Below are 21,305 nucleotides of genomic sequence, written 5' to 3' on the forward strand. Positions count from 1 at the left end.
GATTTGATTAAATGGAAGGATCTTCCATTAACATTAATGGATCGAGTAAATTGTATTAAAGTGAATATTTTTCTTCCTATTCAATACTTATTTCAGCCAATTCCATGTTCACTTTCAAAGGGTTTTTTCAGGATTTGAATAAGGTGGTGAGGAAAGTTTTATGAAAGGGAAAATTAGCTCGAGTAGCCTGACAGAAATTGACATGGAAATATGCACTAGGTAGACTCCAGTTGCCTCATTTTCAAAAGTATTATGAAGCTGCACAGTTGAAGTTTGTTAGTGGAATGATGGATATTAATCAGCCTCCTAGTCGGGCCAAGGTGGAGTTAGCCTGCATTTCTGAATTTGATGTACACAAGTTTATATATAAGTGGAATTTGAATTTGTTGCAGGGATAGGATATGCCAGTATTAAAACATTTGTTAAAGATATGGGTTATAATAAATGATGTTATAGGAACAAAGGTTAATTATCAATTCAAACTCCGTTACATCAGCTTATTCCTTTTTCAATGTTTCATAGGTATTTAAAGATATGGTATTTTCAGGGCATAAAAGTGATTCAGGATTGTTTTGAAGAGGGACAGTTTCTTTCTTTTAATCAAATGAGGGAGAAATTTGGGACACCAGTAAATCCTTTATTTGTGTATTACCAACTTAGAGCTTTGATAAGAGATAATTATGGAAAAGAGATGAGTTTACCTGAGTTAACAAAATTTGAATCTTTGATTTCCTTTATACCAAAGAGAGGTTTTATTTCAGAAATGAATTAATTGTTATAGGAAACTATGGATAAACCGAATTTGGAGAAATCTAGAAATAAATGGGAAAGCGATTTAACTTATGTTATACCTCAAAAGGATTGGGATGTTATGTGTCATGAAGGGGTAATTAAATTAACTAATGAAAGATATGGTCCAGCTTCCTCTCATGGTCTGCCAGGAGCTGCAGCTGGATGTACTTCTTCTGACTTTCACCGCAGTCCCAATACTCTGCTGAGCAGAAGCCCTGATTTAGACACAACACGGCAAAGGAATGATGATATATTTCTGTCAGGGTGGTGAAGAACCATGGTAATTATTACAGTAAAACCCCTGTTATTCAGAATTCAAACAACCACCAGTCTCAAGCTGTGAAAAAACTGGGGAAACAACCAATAAAATCCGGAAAATAAGTGGGTAAAAAAGTATGGAAGTTTTACATTGGTGCACCTCGCCTTTAGTTAGCCAATCACACAACACACATCTCAAGCAACCAGAAAATTCACTTATCTGGCATCTACCAATCCTCATAGGTGCCGGATACCTGGGGTTTTGCTGTATAATCAATGAAACATGGAGAAAAAAAATTGGCAATTCAAAGGTCGATACACATTTAGTTTTGTTGTGAAACATCAGACTCTTTTCTATCCTCAAGGTCATCTCCCCACAAATTGAAGAGTACAGTGGAATTTGGCCAGAGGAGAACTTTATTCCAGCTCGGAAGCTGACTCGGAAGTTGAGCCCCCAACTGAGCCAGCCAGTAATGTTTGAGTACAGCCGGGGACGAGTGGGAAAGATCTTCGCCCATCCAGACATTCCTGAAAACATTGTCAACATCCACCGAGGCATCCTCAACATCCTGCAGATCAGCATAAAGAAGAATCAGAATATCTATGAGCTGCAAGAGGTATTTTACTTCAGAGTATGATCATTCACAGAATGTAGCATTCAGTGATGAGAGAACATTAATTTCCTATCACTTTAATTATAAAGCCATTCCAGCCCATGAAATCCATGCTGCCCAATTACTCCCAATTAATCTTCCAATGTTTTTGGAAGGTGGGAGGACCTTGAGAAAACCCACATAGGTCATGGGAAGAACAGACAAACTCCTCAGAGACAGCGCCGGATTCGAACCCAGGTGGCTGGGGCTGGAAGAGTGTTGCGCCAACTGTGCCGCCCCTGTTCAGTGACCACTGAGTGGTGAGCAGCAGTCCATGGTGAAGAGATTCCACAGGCAACCATGCAGAAATGGGGAGTAGAAACAGGCCCTTCTGCCCACAAAAGACTGCACTGATAATCAACCAGCCATTTTCACATGGATCCTCCCAACAATTCCATCCACTCTTCTAGATTCTACCACCTACCGACACGCTAGGGGCAACTTACAGCAGTCAAACCTGGCAATCCGCAGATTTTCGGGATTTGGCAGTAAAGTGAAGTGCCCGGATGGGGGTGGAATCCCACATAGTTGCAGTGAGAACATGCAAACTCTATGCAGACAGTTTCGGAGGTCAGGATCGAACTTGGATCTCCAAAGGCAGCAGCTCTATCAGTAGCGGCACTTGCTGCTACATGTACCATATAGTCACATGTACCAAGCTGCTAGACATCCTATATGTAGTACGACAAGTAACACCTTTAATGATGCAGTAAAAGAACCTTCCGGCCTGTGAACTCAATTAACTTACCAGCTATTTTCTCGCGTCGGAGGAAACCTGAGCACCCAGAGAAACCCCTCTCAGGTCACTGGGAGAACAGACACTACCCACTACCCTGCCACAGCTTAGAAAGAATGAAGGGATAGAAGAGTAGCGAGGTTATGTGAGAGGAGATGATCTACTAGATCTGCACCAATTGCTCTGGGTAACCTGAGATATTGATATCCCCGTGTGCCGCGTGCCTCTGGCTGCTCGATGTTTATGAAATGGTACTCATCTGTTGCTGCAGGCCCTCCCCGGGTTATAGACTCCCAGGGCATCAGAATGAGTATTTTGGAGACAGGTGGGATGGACGGGGATGGATTAGTTGGCCTCCTCTGCCGGGCGGGAATGGGACATTTCCATGTTCCTTCTCTACCTAGAACCCCCATCACCACCACCACCGAGGCGTAACCACGGTAGACTGGGTCCAGCCGACCAGAGCTGGAAGCGCTGAGCTGATCACTCACTCACCGAGCCAGTGAGGCCACTCCTCCCATCACTGTCTGTAAGGAGTTCGCATGTTCTCCCATCCATCCATCCATGCACCTGTCCAAATTTTTCTTAAATGTCAAAATTGCTTTTGTTCACTTCCGACTTGTGAACAGGCCAACTAACATACAGTGTCATAACCTGGGAGACTGCGTATTATTTGTTATACATCTAGTACTCACACAAACTGGCAGTGATGAAGGAAGATAATGTTGATGAATGTGTGGGTAATTAAACAATGATAGAACCATAGAACATTATAGCACCGAAACAGGCATTTCAGCCCTTCTAGTCTGTGCCAAAGTATTATTCTGTCTAGTCCAACTGACATGCACCAATCTCTTCATACCCCTCCCATCCATGTACCTGTCCAAATTCTTCTTCGATGTTAAAATTGTGCTTGCATTTACTAATTCAGCTGGTAGCTCGTTCCACACCGCTGTTTGTGTGAAGAAGTTTCCCCTCATGTTCCTCCTAAACTCTTCCCCTTTCACCCTTCACCCATGACCTCTGGTTTGTATCTCACCAACACTCAGTGGAAAAAAGCTAACCTATATTTACTCTGTTGATCCTCCTCATAATTTTAATTACCTCTATCAAATCTCCCCTCATTCTTCTGCACACCAGGGAATAAAGTCTTTCCCTGTAACTTGGTTCCTGAATTCTGGGCAACATCCTAGTAACCTTCTCTGCCCTCTTTCTCTGCCCCCTTCCTGTAGTTAAGTGACCAAAACTGCACACAATCCTCCAACTTTGACCTCACCAATGACTTGCATAACTTTAGGATCCCAGCTCCTATACTCTATACTTTGATGTATGAAAGCCAATATGACAAAAACTCTCTTTTCAATAAAACTAAACAAACTGATAGAACCATAGATCACTACAACACAGAAACAAGCCCTTCAGCCATTCGAGCCTGTGCCAAACTAGTATTCAGCCTTGTCCCATTGACCTGCATCAAGTCCATACCCCTCCCATCCATGCACCTGTCCAAATTTTTCTTAAATGTCAAAATTGAGCTCCCATTCCCCACTTTGGCTCATTTCTCACTCTCAGCTCACCTTTCACCCTTAACTCATGATCTCTAGATCTTGTCTAACCCAATGGAAAAACAGCTGTTGTGAAAAGCTTCATTTGATGTGCTATCCATGCAGAATACAATTATGAATTTTAAAATTCTCAGGAAACTACATAGTTACAAAATGTTTAACAACATTCGAAGCAGGAAGGCAAATTAAAATCATAGTCCCTATAATTGCCCACTACAGTCTCCAATCCTTTAGAGTTTTGGGGTATTATAGAGGAGACAGAAAGGCGGAGTGCTGGTGATGTCTTCCGAGTCTTGAATTGTGCATGCATTAACCAACTGTTGTTATGCCTAGAATGGATTGGAAGGCATCTGTCAGGTGAGCTACACAATCCAAGAAGACAGGAAAGCGAGACACGTCACCGTCACCAAGTCCAAGGATCTGAACAACTGCCACGAGAAGGTCTCAGAGAGCAAGGGAAGTGCTAACTTCCAGCCGTGCGAGACCTGTCATCAGGTAAATGCAGATGTTAAGGGTTTTGGGCTGCTTCATCAAGAAGTTGGAAAGGGTATAAACAGGTGGTACTCATCAATGTCCATTCCCATCTTTTCTGCAGTTCAATTATGAAGAGCCCAGGCCTGAAACATTGATTATTCTTTGTTTCCTCTGGATGCTGTGTGATATTCTGAGTTTCTCCAGCGCAATTATGTATTGTACTTGGCCCTAGCATCTATAGAATTTCTTGTTGAGCTCTTGCCCCGATGTTCATTGGTCATAGAGTTCTACCACATAGGGGCAGACTATTTGGCCCTCCAATACTAATTTCGTTTTCCCACATTAGGGAAGTATGTCTTTCCAATTGAAGTGTCCTTCAACCCAGTAATTGAATGTGATTCCACCTCCTCCTCTAGCAGAGCATTCCAGATATCAACCACCAGATATCTCTCTCAGTTAGACGACTTCCACCTGGTTGTGGGGAAGGTCCTCGGCAAAGCTGGAGCATTGCATAGCATGTGCACTATTGCTGAGAAGTTAACAGCACACTCAGGGACTAGCTCTCTGGCACACTGGATGATGGCTGGCTTGTTAATGGGCAAGTTTTCCCGCTGATGTAGTTTCTTAAATTTTTATAATTAGACAAACAGCCATGATAACAGGCCATTTTGGCCCACGAGCCCGCGCTGCCCTTATTAACCTATAACCCCCCAGTATGTTTTGAAGGGTAGGAGGAAACCGGAGCTTCTGGGGAAAAACAACAGAGACATGGGGAGAACATACAACCCTGGTCCCAATCACTAGTTCTGTAACAACATTGCGTTAACTGCTACACTAATGGTGCCTTTTTCCAAAAGTAGGTGATCTCCTGAAGCACTCACATAGTCGGACCTCTCCTCCTCCTATTCCTTAACATTATTACGTCTGATAATCTTTCAGCCAGTAAAAGATCAGGGGATACAGGGGCAGTGCAGGGAAGTGGGCCTGAGATAATCTCATTGAATGTCAAACCCAGCTCGATGGCCTGTTCCTGTTTTTATTTCTCATGACATCAGATCTAATGCATATTCTCTTTTGAACCATGATGTTGTCCTGTGCAAACAACATTGATTTTAAGAAAATAAGAGCCATTCGCACCTGCTCTGTTATTCAACATGATTATGGCTGAACTGATAATCGGCTCATCTCCACCTACCTGTCTTTTTCCCATATCCCTTAATTCCCTTGCTATGTAAAACTCCCTCCAACCTAGTCTTACGTATATTTACTGAGGTCACCTCCACTGCTTCAATAGGCAATGAATTTCACAGATTAGCCACCCTCTGGGAAATACAGTTCCTCTTCATTTCCATTTACTGCCCTGAATCTTGAGGCTTTATCCCCTAGTTCTGGTCTCCCCTACCCATGGAAACAACCTACTTATCTCTATTTTATCTATGCCTTTCATCATTTGATATGTTTCTACAAGATCCCCTCTCATTCTTCAACATTCCAGCGAGTACAGTCCCAGACGACTCAATCTCTCCTCATAGGCCAACCCTCTCATCCCTGGAATCAAACTGGTGAACCTCTTGTGCACTGCCTCCAAAGCCAGTACATCCTTCCTCAAGATAGGAGACCAGAACTGCACATATTTTCTTTTCCCTTGTCTAAGGAAGCCAGTCTGCTAAATAGTTCACAATTTCATCCTGTAGCCCAGACATTCAGGCTGGTCAGGAAAGTCAAACGATGTCTATTGATTGATAAATGCCCATACTTCATATCTACCCATTTTACCCATTGATACCCACCACTTATAAGACCATAGGCAACAGGAACAGAAATAGGCTGTTCAGTTCATCGAGCCTGTCCCACCATTTAATCGTGATCTGATCCATGTTCCCACTCAGCCCCACTGCCCGGCCTTCTCCCCATAACCTTGGATGCTCAAGCACATCAATTAGTCTCCAATTCATTGGGTATATTTAAGGCAGTGATTGATAGGCTCTTGATTGATAGGTTCATGAACTGCCAGTGGTAACAAATTCCATGGATTTACCACCTCTGGCTCAGGGCTGGCCAAACTTTAACATTCCTTGCATCCATTTTTTTTTCACACACGAGTTCAGATGTGTTTGGGCAATGTCTAACCATATATACATCTGTGGCCCCATAATTATTCAGATACCCCAAGCAAAACAGCAATTTGGAAAAAGCGAATGCTAGCTATAGGAAATTGTTTACTGTATATCCACACTGATCCGACTATCCCGCTCTATCCCCATAGCCCTGTCTCAATCCCGACTGCCTCATTCTCTCCCCACAGCCCTGTATCAGTCTCAACTAATCCCACTGCCCTGCACTCTCCCCACAGCCCTGTGTCAGTCCCCACACTGATCCCACTGCTCCACTCTCTCCCCACAGCCCCGAGTCGGTCCCCACACTGATCCCTACTTACAAATAAAATGTTTACAGGTGCACTATGGGATACTGATCATTAATACTTTTTGCACGAGTAGGTTTACTTTTTAATCATTCTCCTTGGGTGCAATGCATCACTTCTAATTATTCAATGCACCACTTTTGGTGCATGCGCCATAGTTTCAAACCCACCTGTTTCAAACAGGTATCGATCATCGAGTGGAGTGACCCGCCTTAATGACTATCGACCAGCAGCTCTTACAACCACAGTGATGAAGTGCTTTGAAAGGCTGATAATTAACTGTATCAGCTCCTGTTTGAGTGGTGACGTGGATTCATTCCAATTCACCTATCGCTGTAACAGGTCTATGGTGGATGCCATCTCACTGGCTCAGTACAAAACCCTGTGAAACCTGGACAGCAAAGATGCAAACATCAGGATGCTCTTTATCGACTAGAGTTTGGCATTTAACACCACCATCACCTCAAAACTGATCAGCAAACTCCAAGTCCTGGGAGTTGACACCCCACTTTGTAATTGGCTCACCTCCAGACCATAATCACTGAAGATTGGTGAGGACTTCTCCACAATCTCCATCAGTAACGGAGCACCCTGCTCTACTCACTTTCCATCTATGACTGTAACTCGGTGCGACAATAACACCATCTACAAATTTGTCGATGATACCATGGTAGTGGGTTGTAGAAAGGAAGGGGATGAGTCAGCGTATCAGAATCAGGATTTATTGCCATGAACAAGTCATGAAGTTCGGTGATTAGGATGGAGATTGAAAACTTAGCTGAATGGTGCACCAACAACAACCTTGTACTCAAGATCCAAAATTAAGGAAATGATTGTTGGAAGGGAAAGTCTGAGGTATACAATCCAGATCAGAGGGTGAGCACATTTATATTCTTGGGAGTCACTATCTCAGAGGATCTTTCCTAGACCCAACACCGTAGCATTGTGAAGAAAGGAAGAAAGCACGTCAGCCCCTCTACTTCCTCAGGAGTTTGCGGAGGTTTGGCATGACATCAGAAATCCTGGAAAATTTCTACAGAGGTGTGGTGGAAAGTGTGCTGTCCGGCTGCATCACGGCCTGGCATGAAAACACCAATTACCCTGAGCATAAAGCCTCCAAACGATAGTGGACATAGCCCAGGACGTCACAAGCAAAACCCTCCCCTCTATGAAGAACATCTATGTGGAACGCTGCCGTTGGAGGGCAGCAACAATCATCAAGAATCTACACCACCCAGCACACACTCTGTTCTCACTGCTACCATCAAGAAAGAGGGATTGATGCCACAAGACTCACATGACCAGGTTCAGGAACAGCTGCTACCATCAGACTCCTCAACAACAAACTCAATCAGGGACTCTCGTACGGGTGCACTTTATTGATTTTAAACATAGAAACATAGAAACATAGAAGATAGGAGCAGGAGTAGGTCATTTGACCCTTCGAGCCTGCTCCGCCATTCAACGAGATCATGGCTGATCTTAAAGTTCAGTACCCCGTCCCTGCCTTCTTTCCGTAACCTTTAATACCCTTATACTGAAGAAATAGATCTAATTCCCTCTTAAATATATTTAATGAACCTGCCTCCACTGCCCTCGGTGGCAATGAATTCCACATATTCACCACCCTCTGAGTAAAGAAATTCGTCCTCATCTCGGTCCTAAATGGTTTGACTATTATCCTCAAACCATGGCCCCGGGTTCTGGATTTTCCCATCCTTGGAAACATCCCATCTGCATCCATTCTAACCAAATCAAAAGGAAGAGGCTGTTAAATTTACTGAAAAAAGAAAAAATAAATATAGCATTTGTGCAGGAAACACATCTAACTGAAGTGGAACATAATAAATTAAAGAGAGACTGGGTAGGGCATGTAATGGCAGCATCATATAATTCAAAAGCTAGAGGAGTAGCTATATTAATCAATAAAAATGTACAAATCAAAATAGAGGAGGAAATAATAGATCCAGCAGGGAGATATGTAATGACAAAGTGTCAAATATACTCTGAATTCTGGAATTTGGTCAATATATATACACCTAATGAAGAGGATCAAAAGTTTATGCAAGTTATTTTTTTGAAGATTCTAGATATGCAGGGGAATATAGTGATAGGAGGGGATTTTAATCTTAATATAGACCAAAAGGTGGATAAAACTGTACAAAAGACTAGCAAAATGAACAAAATAACCAAATTTATGGTTAAATCAATGCAGGAAATGCAACTTTTGGATCTATGGAGGGGGCAACACCCAAAGGAGAAGGAATACTCATATTATTCGAGTAGACATAAAACATACTCAAGGATTGACCTGTTCCTGTTGTCAGCCCATATCCAAGGGAGAGTTAGGAAAACGAAAGAAAGCAACGAAATAAAGCAAGAAATAGAAAGCAAGATTGTTTTCGGATCACTCACCTCTGTTATTAGCAATAGAACTGGAGGACATCCCACTGAGAACGTATAGATGGAGATTAAACTCCATTCTACTTAAAAGACAGGATTTTAGAGAATTAATTGAATGCCAAATTAAAATGTACTTTGAAATAAATACAGAATCAGTGAAAGACAAATTTATATTATGGGATTAAAATATTAGCCTGGCAATTTAAAACAGAACAAGCTAAAAGAACGGTATTGGCATTAAGGAAAAAGGACAAACAAATTACATATAACCCAACAGAGATCAATGAAAACTTTAAGGAATTCTATGAACAATTATACCGAACTGAGAACAAAGGGAAAGAAGACAAAATAGATGAGTTTTTAGCTAAAATTGAACTACTGAAATTGCAAGAAGAGGAACAAAATGAATTGATAAAACCATTTGAAACTGAGGAAATGCAGGATATATTAAAAAAGCCACCAAACAATAAAACGTCTGGAGAGGATGGACTCCAAATAGAATTCTATAAAACATTTAAAGAGTTACTAATTTCTCCTCTCCTGGAAGTAATGAACCAGATAGAAGAAACACAAAACTTACCAGATTTATTTAAAACAGCAATAATTACAGTAATACCAAAGACAGGGAAAGATCCACTAACACCAGCATCGTAGAGACCAATATTTCTACTTAACTCAGATTATAAGATAATAGCAAAACTATTAGCAAATCGATTGGCCGACTGTGTACCAAAAAAATAGTAAAACTAGATCAAACTGGATTTATTAAGAAAAGACGAACAATGGACAATATCGGTAAGTTCATTAACTTAATCCATGCAATACAAGGAAATAAGATACCAACAGTGGCTGTTGCTTTAGATGCAGAGAAAACCTTTGACAGGGTAGAATGAGATTATTTATTCAAAGTATTACAGAGGTTAAACCTGGCAGAAAAATATATTAATTGGATTAAATCATTATATAAGGGATCATTGGTGAAGGTGACAGTAAATGGATATGTATCGAATATACATTCTACCTTGTATTTTATTTAATAGGTCAACTAGGCAGAGATGCCCACTATCTCCCTCACTGTTCTCTTTAGCAATAGAACCACTGGCAGAACTGATAAGACATTAAAAGGGAAAAAAAGTAAAGGAGAAGGAATATAAAATCAGTTTATTTGCGGATGACATCATAGTATTCTTAACAGAATCAGAAATATCAATACAAGAACTACATACTACATAAGAAATTGAAGGAATATGGATAAATATTGGGGTACAATAAAAGTGAAGCAATGTCAATGAATAAGGCGGATTACAGGAAGTTTAAGAAAGAATCACCATTTAAATGGCAAACACAAGCAATCCGATACCTAGGTATTAGACTAGATAATAATCTAGGCCATCTATACAAACTAAATTATCAGCCATTAATGAAGAAATTACAAGATGACTTAGAACATTGGAAAGATTTACCACTAACATTGATAGGAAGGGTAAATTGCATTAAAATGAATGTCTTCCCAATGATACAATACCTATTTCAATCGTTACCAATTCTTTTAACAGAAAAATTCTTCATTGAACTAAAGAGAATAATAATGAAATTCTTATGGAAAGGGGGGAAACCGAGGATAGGACTAGATAAATTAACAGAATGGTACAAACAAGAGGGCTTACAGCGACCAAATTTTAAGAATTATTATAGAGCAGCACAATTAAGATACCTATCAGATTTTTATCAAACAAGGGAAAAGCCAGATTGGACCAGGTTAGAACTAGATAAAATAGGGGAGAAGATACCCGAACATATATTATATAAATGGGATGAAAAATTGGTACAACGTAGGAATTCTCCAGTATTACACCAACTGCTCAACATTGGAAGAAGATTCATGTAGAAAGGAATAAAACAAATGACCAATTACCAAAATTAATATTGACGCAAAATCAACTAATCCCTTTCACAATAGATAACCTTTCCTTTAGAGAATGGGAGAGAAAAGGGATCAAAAGAATAGAAAATTGTTTTTTGGGAAATAATTTATTATCATTTGAACAAATGAAGTACAAATATGGAATAACTCACGGTACAATGTTTGCATACCACCAACTGAAAACCTACTTAAAGGACAAATTGGGCAACAGATTGAGGTTACCAGAAGGAAGCAGCTTTGAATATGTGATTACAGACACAATTATAATTAAAAGATTTATAACAAACATGTACATCAAACTGCAAGAAAAGGAGAATGAAAAAACAAACTGTAAACCCAAAAAAAAAGGGGGAAAAAATTTAAACATAAAGATAAAAAAATGAAATATGGAAAATTTATGCTCCGGAACTATGAAAAATATAATAAACATGAGGTTACGCTTGATACAATATAATTGGTTACACAGGCTATATATCACGACCCAAAAGTTTAAAAAATGGGACCCAACAGTATCAGACAGATGTTTTCACTGTAAGAAGGAAACGGGAACAACAGTACATGCAATTTGGGCATGTGAGAAAGTGGAAAAGTTTGGGGAAGATCTAAATCAGGTATTAAATAAAATCACAAAAAGCAACATACCAAAAAATCCAGAGATCTTTCTTCTAAGTAACCCAAGAAGTAAAGAACTAGACCTTAAACTGATGAAGCGCAAAAAAGATTTATTGTGATAGCCTTAGCTGTAGCAAAAAAATGTATAACGTCAACTTGGAAATTAAAAGAGAGCCTGAGAGTACAGCAATGGTACATAGAAATGAATAAATGTATTCCATTGGGAAAAATAACATATAATTTAAAAAATAACATCACAGTATTCCAACAAATTTTGGAACCGTACATGGAACACAACAGAGAGGGCTTGCCTCGGACCCCCACCCCCTAAAATGACAGAATGAGAAGACGACGAAATGAACTGACCCAGTGTGTAAAAGTAGATGACACAATTTTCTTGTTTATTTTCATTGTGTGAGGACATTGTTTAATGGGGTTTATTGTATTGTATATGTTGAACGTTTAGTGGGTGGGGAGGGGGGTGGGAAGGGGGAAGGGAAGGGAGGGGGGAGAAAAGGGGAGAAAATCCCTCTGTGTATATTCAAGAGGGAAATGTTTGTGTGTATTTTGATTGATATGGATCATAGTGTGAAAAATTTTTAAAAAATTAAAAAAAACATGGATGCCTTAGGACAGATCCTGAGAGATGGTGACACTCAGGAATTTGAAGTTCTTGACCCATCGGTAAGGGCATTATGTACAGGTGCAGTAACATCACATTACAGCTGGACAAGGCAATAGTGAGATCGTCCTTGGGGTATTGTGCATGGCTCTGGTCACCAGGTAAGAGAGCACCAAGCAGGGAAGACTGCAGAAAAGATTCATGAGATTGTTACTGGGATTTGTTGGCTTGAATTCATGAAATTAGGAGTGTATATTGGAGTTTATAGTGACATGAGAATAAACAAGATAAATGGTCATAGTCTTTTTTTCACAAGGTAGGGGAATCTGAAACTCAAGGAGAAAGATTGAAGGTGAGAGGAGGAAGAATTAAATTTATTGTGTCACCCCCACCAACTCCCCCTCCCCCTTCATGGACCTCCTCCTGTACCAGACCAGGCAGAATCGTTAGTAATGTTTTTTGGACTAATGTTACTCATTCATCGTAATTCCCAAAGATCACTGGATGCAATGGGAGTGGTAGTGACATAAACAACTAGCAAAATTAAAATTACACCTTTAAATTACAAAATCATACACACAGCAGCAACAAAAACAACAGCGCGTGCTGGTAGCACATGCAGACAAAACCAAGTGATTTGAAACATCATTGTTATTGGGTAATAATGACAGCTCTGACCAGAGCTCATTAGAAGGTTCAAAAAGTAAATTAGCATCGATATTGTGTATTGAAACATGTAAACTGGGATTACGAAAAATGTTTTTGTGGTTATAACCCACTACAGTGATATTTTTATAAAAGAATAAATAGTTTGTGGAAACACTGCACAAATTTTTTTATAGACAGACATTTTGGTGTCACCCCCTATGATGGTGTCACCCAGTGTGGTCCTGACCCCCCCCCAACCCCCAATACCCTCCTAAGGATGCCAATGCTATAGAGCTCAATGACCTGTCACTCACCTGCCTCTATCTCCCAACTCCAACCTTCTTCCTCCCACACCTGGTTCCAACTGTCTGCCATCTTTCACCCCTCCTCAGTCCACCCATTACCAACTGGCCCTGTCTCACCTCTGCCCCTCTCCTCTTTCCTTCCTCTCTGCTCTTTGTCCTGATTAAGGCTCCCGACCCCAAATCCTGAACGTTCCCATCCATCCCTGCAGACGTTGCTCAACCAACCGAGCTCCTCCAGTAGATTGTCCTTTTTGGAGCTTGCTATAATAGCTCCCCTTCACTGAAGCTGACTAAATTTTACACTCATTAACTACACTGGATCCCCCACTGATTCAGGGCACCAGAATCTTATGAAACAGCCAAGGGCATCAGGAAAGGGGTACGGGGGGGCAAGATGGCGTAGGGAACAGACGTGCCTTCCAGACCTCTCCTGACTCTGATTTATTGTTTTGTCTTTAAGTGCCCGTTAAAGTTCTTTTAAAAGTTTATAAATAATAAGAGGTGTTGGATTAGTGCCTAATGGTTTATATGCAAAAAAAAAGGTAAAAGAAAATATCAACAGACTATTAAAAAACTACATTTTCTGAAATTGTCTGAGCCTACTTGTTTACAAGAAGCCAGGTCTCAACGTAGAATGGATCCAGAGGAGGACGTGCAGAGTTCGGCATTGAAGCTTTGTTTTAAGTCGGTGAGGCTCTCTGAAGGTCGCATTCAACAGCTTTCGGATCAAGGAGCTGAACAGGTGCCAGTATTTCACACAACGTCCACTGTGAGTGCTGTTACTGAGACTTTGACAGTTGAATCAGCTGGAGCGCCACCAGCTGGAGAGTTAAAGAGTTGTCATTCGACTGCTAGAGTGGTGGTGCTGCAAAATGCATCTTCAATTACAACGGTTTTTCCAGACATCGATTCAGTGAAGATGATTAAAGAGATTTGGCTTAAAGATAATCCTGATCTTCAGTCTCCTGGCATTGCTGGGGGGATTTTGAGAGGGATTTTTATACAAAGTCAAACTGCTAGAAAAGATACTAAATTAAGGGAAGGGACAGAAGATCCCGTGGTCTCTAAGGAACAGCAAGACCCCATTATGCCTGAATCTACTTCTGTTGAAATATCTGTTAAGGATCTTGAAGATAAGATATATTCTGTATCGAGTCACTTAGCTAATTTTGCGAACCTGTTTATTTCCAAGATTAATGCGATGGCGGAAGTCATTAATGGAGCTTTTAAGCTTGAAACCATTGAAAGATTTGAAATGTGTGATCAAGGTTTAGTCGATGCACAGGATCAACTGCAAGATGAAAATAGAATAATTGAAACATTGCAGATCCAAAATAAAAATTTAGCAAAAAAGGTTGATTATTTGGAGAATCAATCTAGACGGAACAACGTGAAAATTGTTGGTTTGCCAGAAGGCATAGAAGGACCAGATCCAAGAAAAATTTTTACTGAATGGATTCCACGAGTGTTAGGACAGGATAAATTCCCTGAAGGTTTAATACTGGAACGGGCTTATAGAGTTTTAAGAAATTCTTTTTCAAGACAGAATCCAAGATCTGTTTTGATCCGTTGTGTAAACTATTGTGACAGAGAGACAATTTTACGTACGGCTATTAGAAATGCCCAGCAAAATAGATCTCCTTTGATGGTTCAGAATAATCCTGTTTTCTTCTATCAAGATTTGAGTCAAGAAATTATGTTTCAACGACGCGAATTTAATTCTGTGAAAGAACGGTTGTGGAAAAAAAGACATAAGGCAACATTCAGGTATTCTGCAGTACTGAAGATTTTTTAGGATGGAAAGTTCTTTGACAATCCTAAAGAGGTTATGAACTTTGCTCAGACTCTACCAATCATGCAGTTTCAGGAACGATGTAGTCCTTCAAGGTCTCCAAAGAGAGTAGAGATGTAAGGTGGGATCCAGATTTTTAAAAGAAATGGAAGCAATGGTGACCGAAGTGGTAACGTTGATTTAAAATAATAAATCTTTTATCTTTTTTTTTGAGAAGAGTTTAAATAGTTTAAATAATGATGATAGTTTAATGAAATGGGAGTTGGGAGAGGGAACTGGGTGGGCACTAGTTTCCAGAAGTCATCAGCTACCTGTGAGTTATCTCACCCAATATTTTGGGGGAGTTACCACTTTGGGCGGTTTAAACAGGAGGAGGTAGTCGTGACCTCCGACCTGTTTTTTTTTTCTTTTTAATTTTTGGGTTAAGAAGTGAAGGTTTTTTTTATTATTTTTTTTTAATAAATAATTTTTTTTTAACTCTTTTTGTTTTCTGATTGTAATTGAGAGGGAATTAGAAGTTTTTTTTCTCTCTCCTTTTTTTTCCTCTTTTTTTTGGAGAGGTTTTTTTCTCTCTCTTTTTTAAGAGGATGATGTCACAGAAGATAATAAGTTAAAAATTGAGGATGTTGAATTAGATGAAGAGGAAGATGAGGGAAAAGGTGATAAGAAGAAAAAGAAAATCAAGTACAAATACATTGAGGGAGAAGAGTTTAATAAAATTAAGTTAATTTCGATAGAGAATTTTGAAGATGTTATAAATGAAGAATATGGAGAATTTTATAAGAGTTTGAATTTTTTTCTTTATTTTTCTTTTTTTTATATAAGGGGAGGGGAAGGGAATAAAAAGTTTATCTGATTGTTTTTCTAAGGGATGTTTTTGTTCTCTCGATGAATTATAAAGGAAACTTGGTATTAATGGAAATTCTGTATTTATGTATTATTAATTATGATTTTTTTGAATAACATATATGTGGTTGATATATGATTTTAATATTTGAACTTAGTTTTAAAGTGGATTTCATTTGTTAAATACATGTATTATGTTTGATTTAAATATATGTTTAAGGGTATTATTTTAGTATTGATATTTTTTTTGTTGTTAGTAATTTTTTTTGTTGTTAAGTTTTATCCTTTTTTTGTAAGTGGGGTTTTTTCTATTTTATTTACAATATTGTTAATTAATTCTTCACTCTTTATTTTGGGGGGGAGGGTTGGACTAATTTTAAATTAGATGATTAATGTTGTGTTATAATTATTGGGGGGGTTAATTTGTGTAGTTTAATGATGTAGTATTCTAATTTTTATTATCTTATTTTTTATTATTTCTTTAAATGTAATTTTTATTTTATTCATGTCATAAAATTTTAAATAAAGTTTAAGGAAAGGGGTACAGGTGCCACAGGACACGTACCACTAGGTTAAGGAACAGCTGTTATCTCTCCACCATCAGACTCCTAAATAGCAGATTCAAACAGACACACATTTAAGGCCTTATTTTGCACATTATTTATTTTTGAATATTTTTTCTTTATTTGCACAGTCAATTTGTTTACATTTCTTTCTTTGCATATGTATTTCTTCTCAAGGACAGTTTACAGTTAGCGATAAGTAGAAATTATGCCTGGCCCGCAGGAAAAAATAATCTCAGGGTTGTATGTGATGTCGTGTACTGTATATACTTTGTACTTTGACATTGGCAGAGAGATGCAAATTTAAATGAAGCTAAAATAAATTAAAAAAAAGACTCTTGGCTCTTTTGACACAGAAAGGCAAGAATTTCCGGAGTGTTTCCACATACACTTACATTTTGAAAAATACGGAGGAGGGAGCAGAGATTTCAGAAGTTGTCAGCCAAGAAACACATCATTTCACACCGTTTAATGAACGAGATGGTGCTGCTGTCTCTGAGTCAAGGTAAGCAGGCAATTATCACATGGACTGAGAGACGATGAAATGTTTGGCTTTGCATGCTATCCAGGTGAGTAAACCCTTCCTGAAGTAAAACAGGTGATGCAAAATAAAACAATTGCATCATGTTGCCTAGAAAAAGGTTAGTTAAAAACAATGGAAATGCACCATAATTTTGCCAGTCAGTGGTCTGATAAAGGCAGGCGAGGCACTGTCCTTGAATCTAGTGAGAGTTAAACAAGAAAGTCTGCAGATTCTAAGGTCAGGTGCAATGTTCGGGAGAAACCTAGCAAGTTACATAGTTTCTTTGGGAAGTAAAGGGTAACCAATGTTTCAGGCCTTGGTCCTTTCATTGAGGTCAAGTGAGATACAAACCAGAGGACATAGGTTAAGGGTGAAAGGGGAAAGGTTTTGAAAGAACAGAAGGGGGAATTTCTTCACATAGAGAGTGAATGAACTGCCAGCTGAAGTAGTGAATGTAGGCTCAATTAACATTTAAGAAAAATTTGGACAGGTGTGTGAATGGGAGAGGTATAAAGGGATATGGACTGGGTGAAGGTCAATGGAACTTGGCAGAATAATAGTTAAGCAGAGACTGGAAGGGCCGAAGGGCCTGCTTCTGTGCTGTAATGTTCTATGGTCCTATGGGCAGGTATTTGGTAGTATGTGTTTTCAAACCTGCATCTTCTGCCCGAAGGGATTTGGGTGAAATTGGGTGAGTGGTGTGGAAATGGGTATTTTAATATGTTCTCTGCTTTTCTGAGGTAGTGAGAAATGTAAACAGAGTCAATGAAAGGGAGTAAACAATGAGAAGCCTAGCCACATCTATGGTTAGAAATGGTCAGTCAATGTTTCAGGTTGGAACCATTAACAATGATGGACCATAGGACACGAGAACAGGAATAGGCTGTTCAGCACATCTGCCCCAACATTCAATCATGAGCTGATCTATTTTCCCACTCAGCGTCATAACCCGGCCTTCTTCCCACAATCTTTGATACCCTCGCTGATTAAGAGCCTATCAATCTCTGCCTGAAATAGATTCAGTGATCTGGCCTCCACCACCGCCTGTGGCATCAATTTCCACAGATTCACCATTCTCTCACCAAAACAAAAAAATCCTCCTCATGTCTGAAAAAAGATCAGTTAGTATACGGCAAGGACAGATTGAGAGCACTGCTGTGGGGTTCGTGCAAGAGACTGATGGCTGCAGTGGAAGAAATCCACAGAGGCAAGTAGAGACATGAGGATAGAGGAGGGGGGAGGGGGTTAAGGTTTAGAACAAAGAACACTACAGCACAGTTCACACCCATTGGCCCTCGGTGTTATGCCAACCCATGTAATCCTTTTTTTGAAAGTACTAAACTCTTCCTTCCTCATAGCCCTCTATTTTTCTTTCACCCATGTGCCTGACTTAAAGTCTCTTAAATGCCCTTAATGTTTCAGCCTCCACCACCATCCATGGCAAGACATTCCAGGCACCCATAACTATCTGCATATAAAACTTTCCCCTGATATCTACCCTAAATCTCCCACCCTTCACTTTGTACACAAGTCCTCTGGTGTTTGATAATCCTGCCCTGGGAAAAAGGTGTTGGCAGTCCACCTCATCTATGCCTCTCAGAATCTTGTAGACCTCTTCTCTCATCCTCTTCAATTCAAAGAGAAAAGTCCCAGCTCTGCCAACCTCGCCTCATAAGACTTGTTTTCCAATCCAGGCAACATCCTGATAAATCTCCTCTGCACCCTCTCCATAGCGTTCATATCCTTCCTATAATGAAGTGACAGAACTGAACACAATACTCCAAATGTGGTCTCACCAGAGATTTGTAGAGTTGCAACGTGATCTCTTGACTCTTGTACTGCCTGCTTATCTACTCCTCAGTGTCCCAGGGACTATTTGAGAGCCAATAGACTACTCGTCATAAAGTAATTGCTGCCTTCCTGTTTCTGACGTCCACTCTCACCGACTCAGAGGACACTCCCTCTGCAGCATCCTCTCTATCTCCAACCAGTAATGATACTCCCCTCTCTTACCTCCCATCCTATTCCTTTTAAAACACCTAAACCCTGGTACCTGCATCAGCCAATCCTGCCCTTCCTTCAGCCAATTCTACAAGATCAACGTTTACTCTTGGCCTGAACTGCAGATTCCCTGCTTTGAATCTTCCTTGCAGGTTATTTATTTCTTGCCAGATTTTTCTTCTTGCTCTTTGCTTCCATATGGCATTGGTTCCATCCTGTCATTACCTTGGACAAGCCACAACCTTGCTCAAACAACTCCATGATTGGAAGCAGTTATAAGAATAGACTCGTACGTGGATTGGCGAGGTGGTCTCAGGAGGTAAAGTTGGATAGACTGGGCTTGCATCCATTGGAGTGGAGAACTGTGAGAAGAGATGATTGTTTCCTCATGGGAGAGCATAAACAGTCTCTGTTTAAAAGTAAATATTTGGCCACTGGGGACAGAGATGAGACAAAATGCTTTTACTCAAAGGTTAATGGAAGGAGGGAACATTTAAGAGAAAGAAGTTGCCATTATCTTTCACAATATAACAAAAGTGCTGGAAAAACCCAGCATGGTGGGCATAGCTGTTAGAACAACACCTTTACAGCGCCAGCGATTGGGACTGGAGTTTGAATCCCATGCTGTCTGTAAGGAGTTTGTACGTTCTCCCCGTGTCTGGGTGGGTTTTCCCTGGGGGTTCCGGTTTCCTCCCACCATTCAAAATGTACCGGAGGTATAGGTTAATTTGGCACCACAGACCTGTGGGCCAAAGTGTCCTGTTGTTCTACATGTCGAAATGTAAAATTTAAACTCAGCAGGTCAAGCAGGCATCCACAGGAAGTAAAGGGCAACCAACGTTTCAGGTAAAAGCAAAAGCAGACCTGAATAAAAAGGTAGGGGGGGAAGGGGCGAGGAAGAGGCAGAGGGAGGAGCATATTCCAACAGGTAAGAGGTGGATACAGGTGGGAGGGTGAAAGAGAAAAATGTTGAGGTGATAGGGGAAGGTGTTAAGAGAAGGAAAGCAAGGGGGTGGGGAGCTGGAGGTTAAAGAGGAATTAGGTAAAGAGAGAGACACAGGAGAGGGGTTCAATGAAAATTGGAGAACTCGGTGTTAATGCTGTCTAGTCAGAGAGTGGCCAGATGGAATATAAGGTGGTGCTGAACAAACCTGAGAGACACTGTTCAACCCCTCCTAAGGATTAGCATTCACAAATGGTTGTACTCATAAGCCAAGGCACATTATGATATAAAATCATCACTCGATATTTCAGGCAACTATGGCTATGGCAGAGTCCAAGATTATTTAAGCAACCTGGAAGGCAATGTGATTGCAATGGGCAGCGTGGAGAAAAGTCTGTGAATACTAACGGGAGGCTACATTGGCATCATATAAGCTTAAAAAAGAGCAGATATGCCCTTGCTCTAAAAGGAATGATTAACTTGGATCCATATAATGGGTACCCAGTAAAAAGAAAAGGTACGTACCAAAATATTGACATGGCTGGAGAGAGTGGTCATGGGGAAAATGTTTCCAATAGTGGGGAGAGTTGCCAGTGGCAACATCCTCAATGCAAAAAGGGTAACCCATTAGAATAGAGATGAGGAGCTATTTCTTCAGCCAGAGCAGCGAGGAGCGCAGAGGACGGGCAGTGAGAGAGACACCTTTCAAAGAAAGGGGAACTTCTTCAAGGTAGGCATCCCTCGAAGATATTTCGCAAGGGGGCTACTGAATGAAGTAAATCGTGAAAGTCTGCAGACGCTGTGGTTGTAGTCAAAACACAGAGATGCTGGAGGTACTTGGCCAGCCTGGCAGCATCCATAGGAGGAAAATATATATTTTCGACGCTTGGCCAGTTACACGTATACAATGAGTTCTGGCTGGATTCATTATGCAGTCTCCCAGTGGGCCGGTTTCTGGAATTTACAGCAGAGAGATCTTTGTTTCATTCTACACATCCTGGAACATAGAAGAATGAGGGGAGATCTGATAGACATACACAAAATTCTGAAGGGCATATTCTATGGAGAATATTAGGGGGAACTCCTTCACACAGAGAGTAGTTTGGAACAAGCTGCCAACTAAAGTGGTGAATGTAAGCTCAATTTTAACATTTAAGAGACATGTACCTATGCAAATGTCTCTTAATTGGATGGGAGAGGTATGGAGGCCTATGGACTAGGTG

General features: G+C 40.3%; 1 protein-coding gene across 1 annotated transcript in view; it reads left to right on the top strand.

Annotated features, from left to right (window-relative positions):
* The window catches only part of LOC138764064 (vitellogenin-like), a 140,970-nt gene that overhangs the window by 15,666 nt on the left and 103,999 nt on the right, over positions 1 to 21,305 (top strand). Inside the window, exons 4-6 of the mRNA XM_069939371.1 lie at positions 1,416 to 1,667; positions 4,338 to 4,499; positions 16,972 to 17,120. Coding sequence (XP_069795472.1) covers positions 1,416 to 1,667; positions 4,338 to 4,499; positions 16,972 to 17,120 — 563 coding nt within the window. The remainder of the gene's footprint in view (positions 1 to 1,415; positions 1,668 to 4,337; positions 4,500 to 16,971; positions 17,121 to 21,305) is intronic.

The sequence above is a fragment of the Narcine bancroftii genome, chromosome 5, assembly GCF_036971445.1.
Source record: "Narcine bancroftii isolate sNarBan1 chromosome 5, sNarBan1.hap1, whole genome shotgun sequence".
NCBI lineage: Eukaryota > Metazoa > Chordata > Chondrichthyes > Torpediniformes > Narcinidae > Narcine > Narcine bancroftii.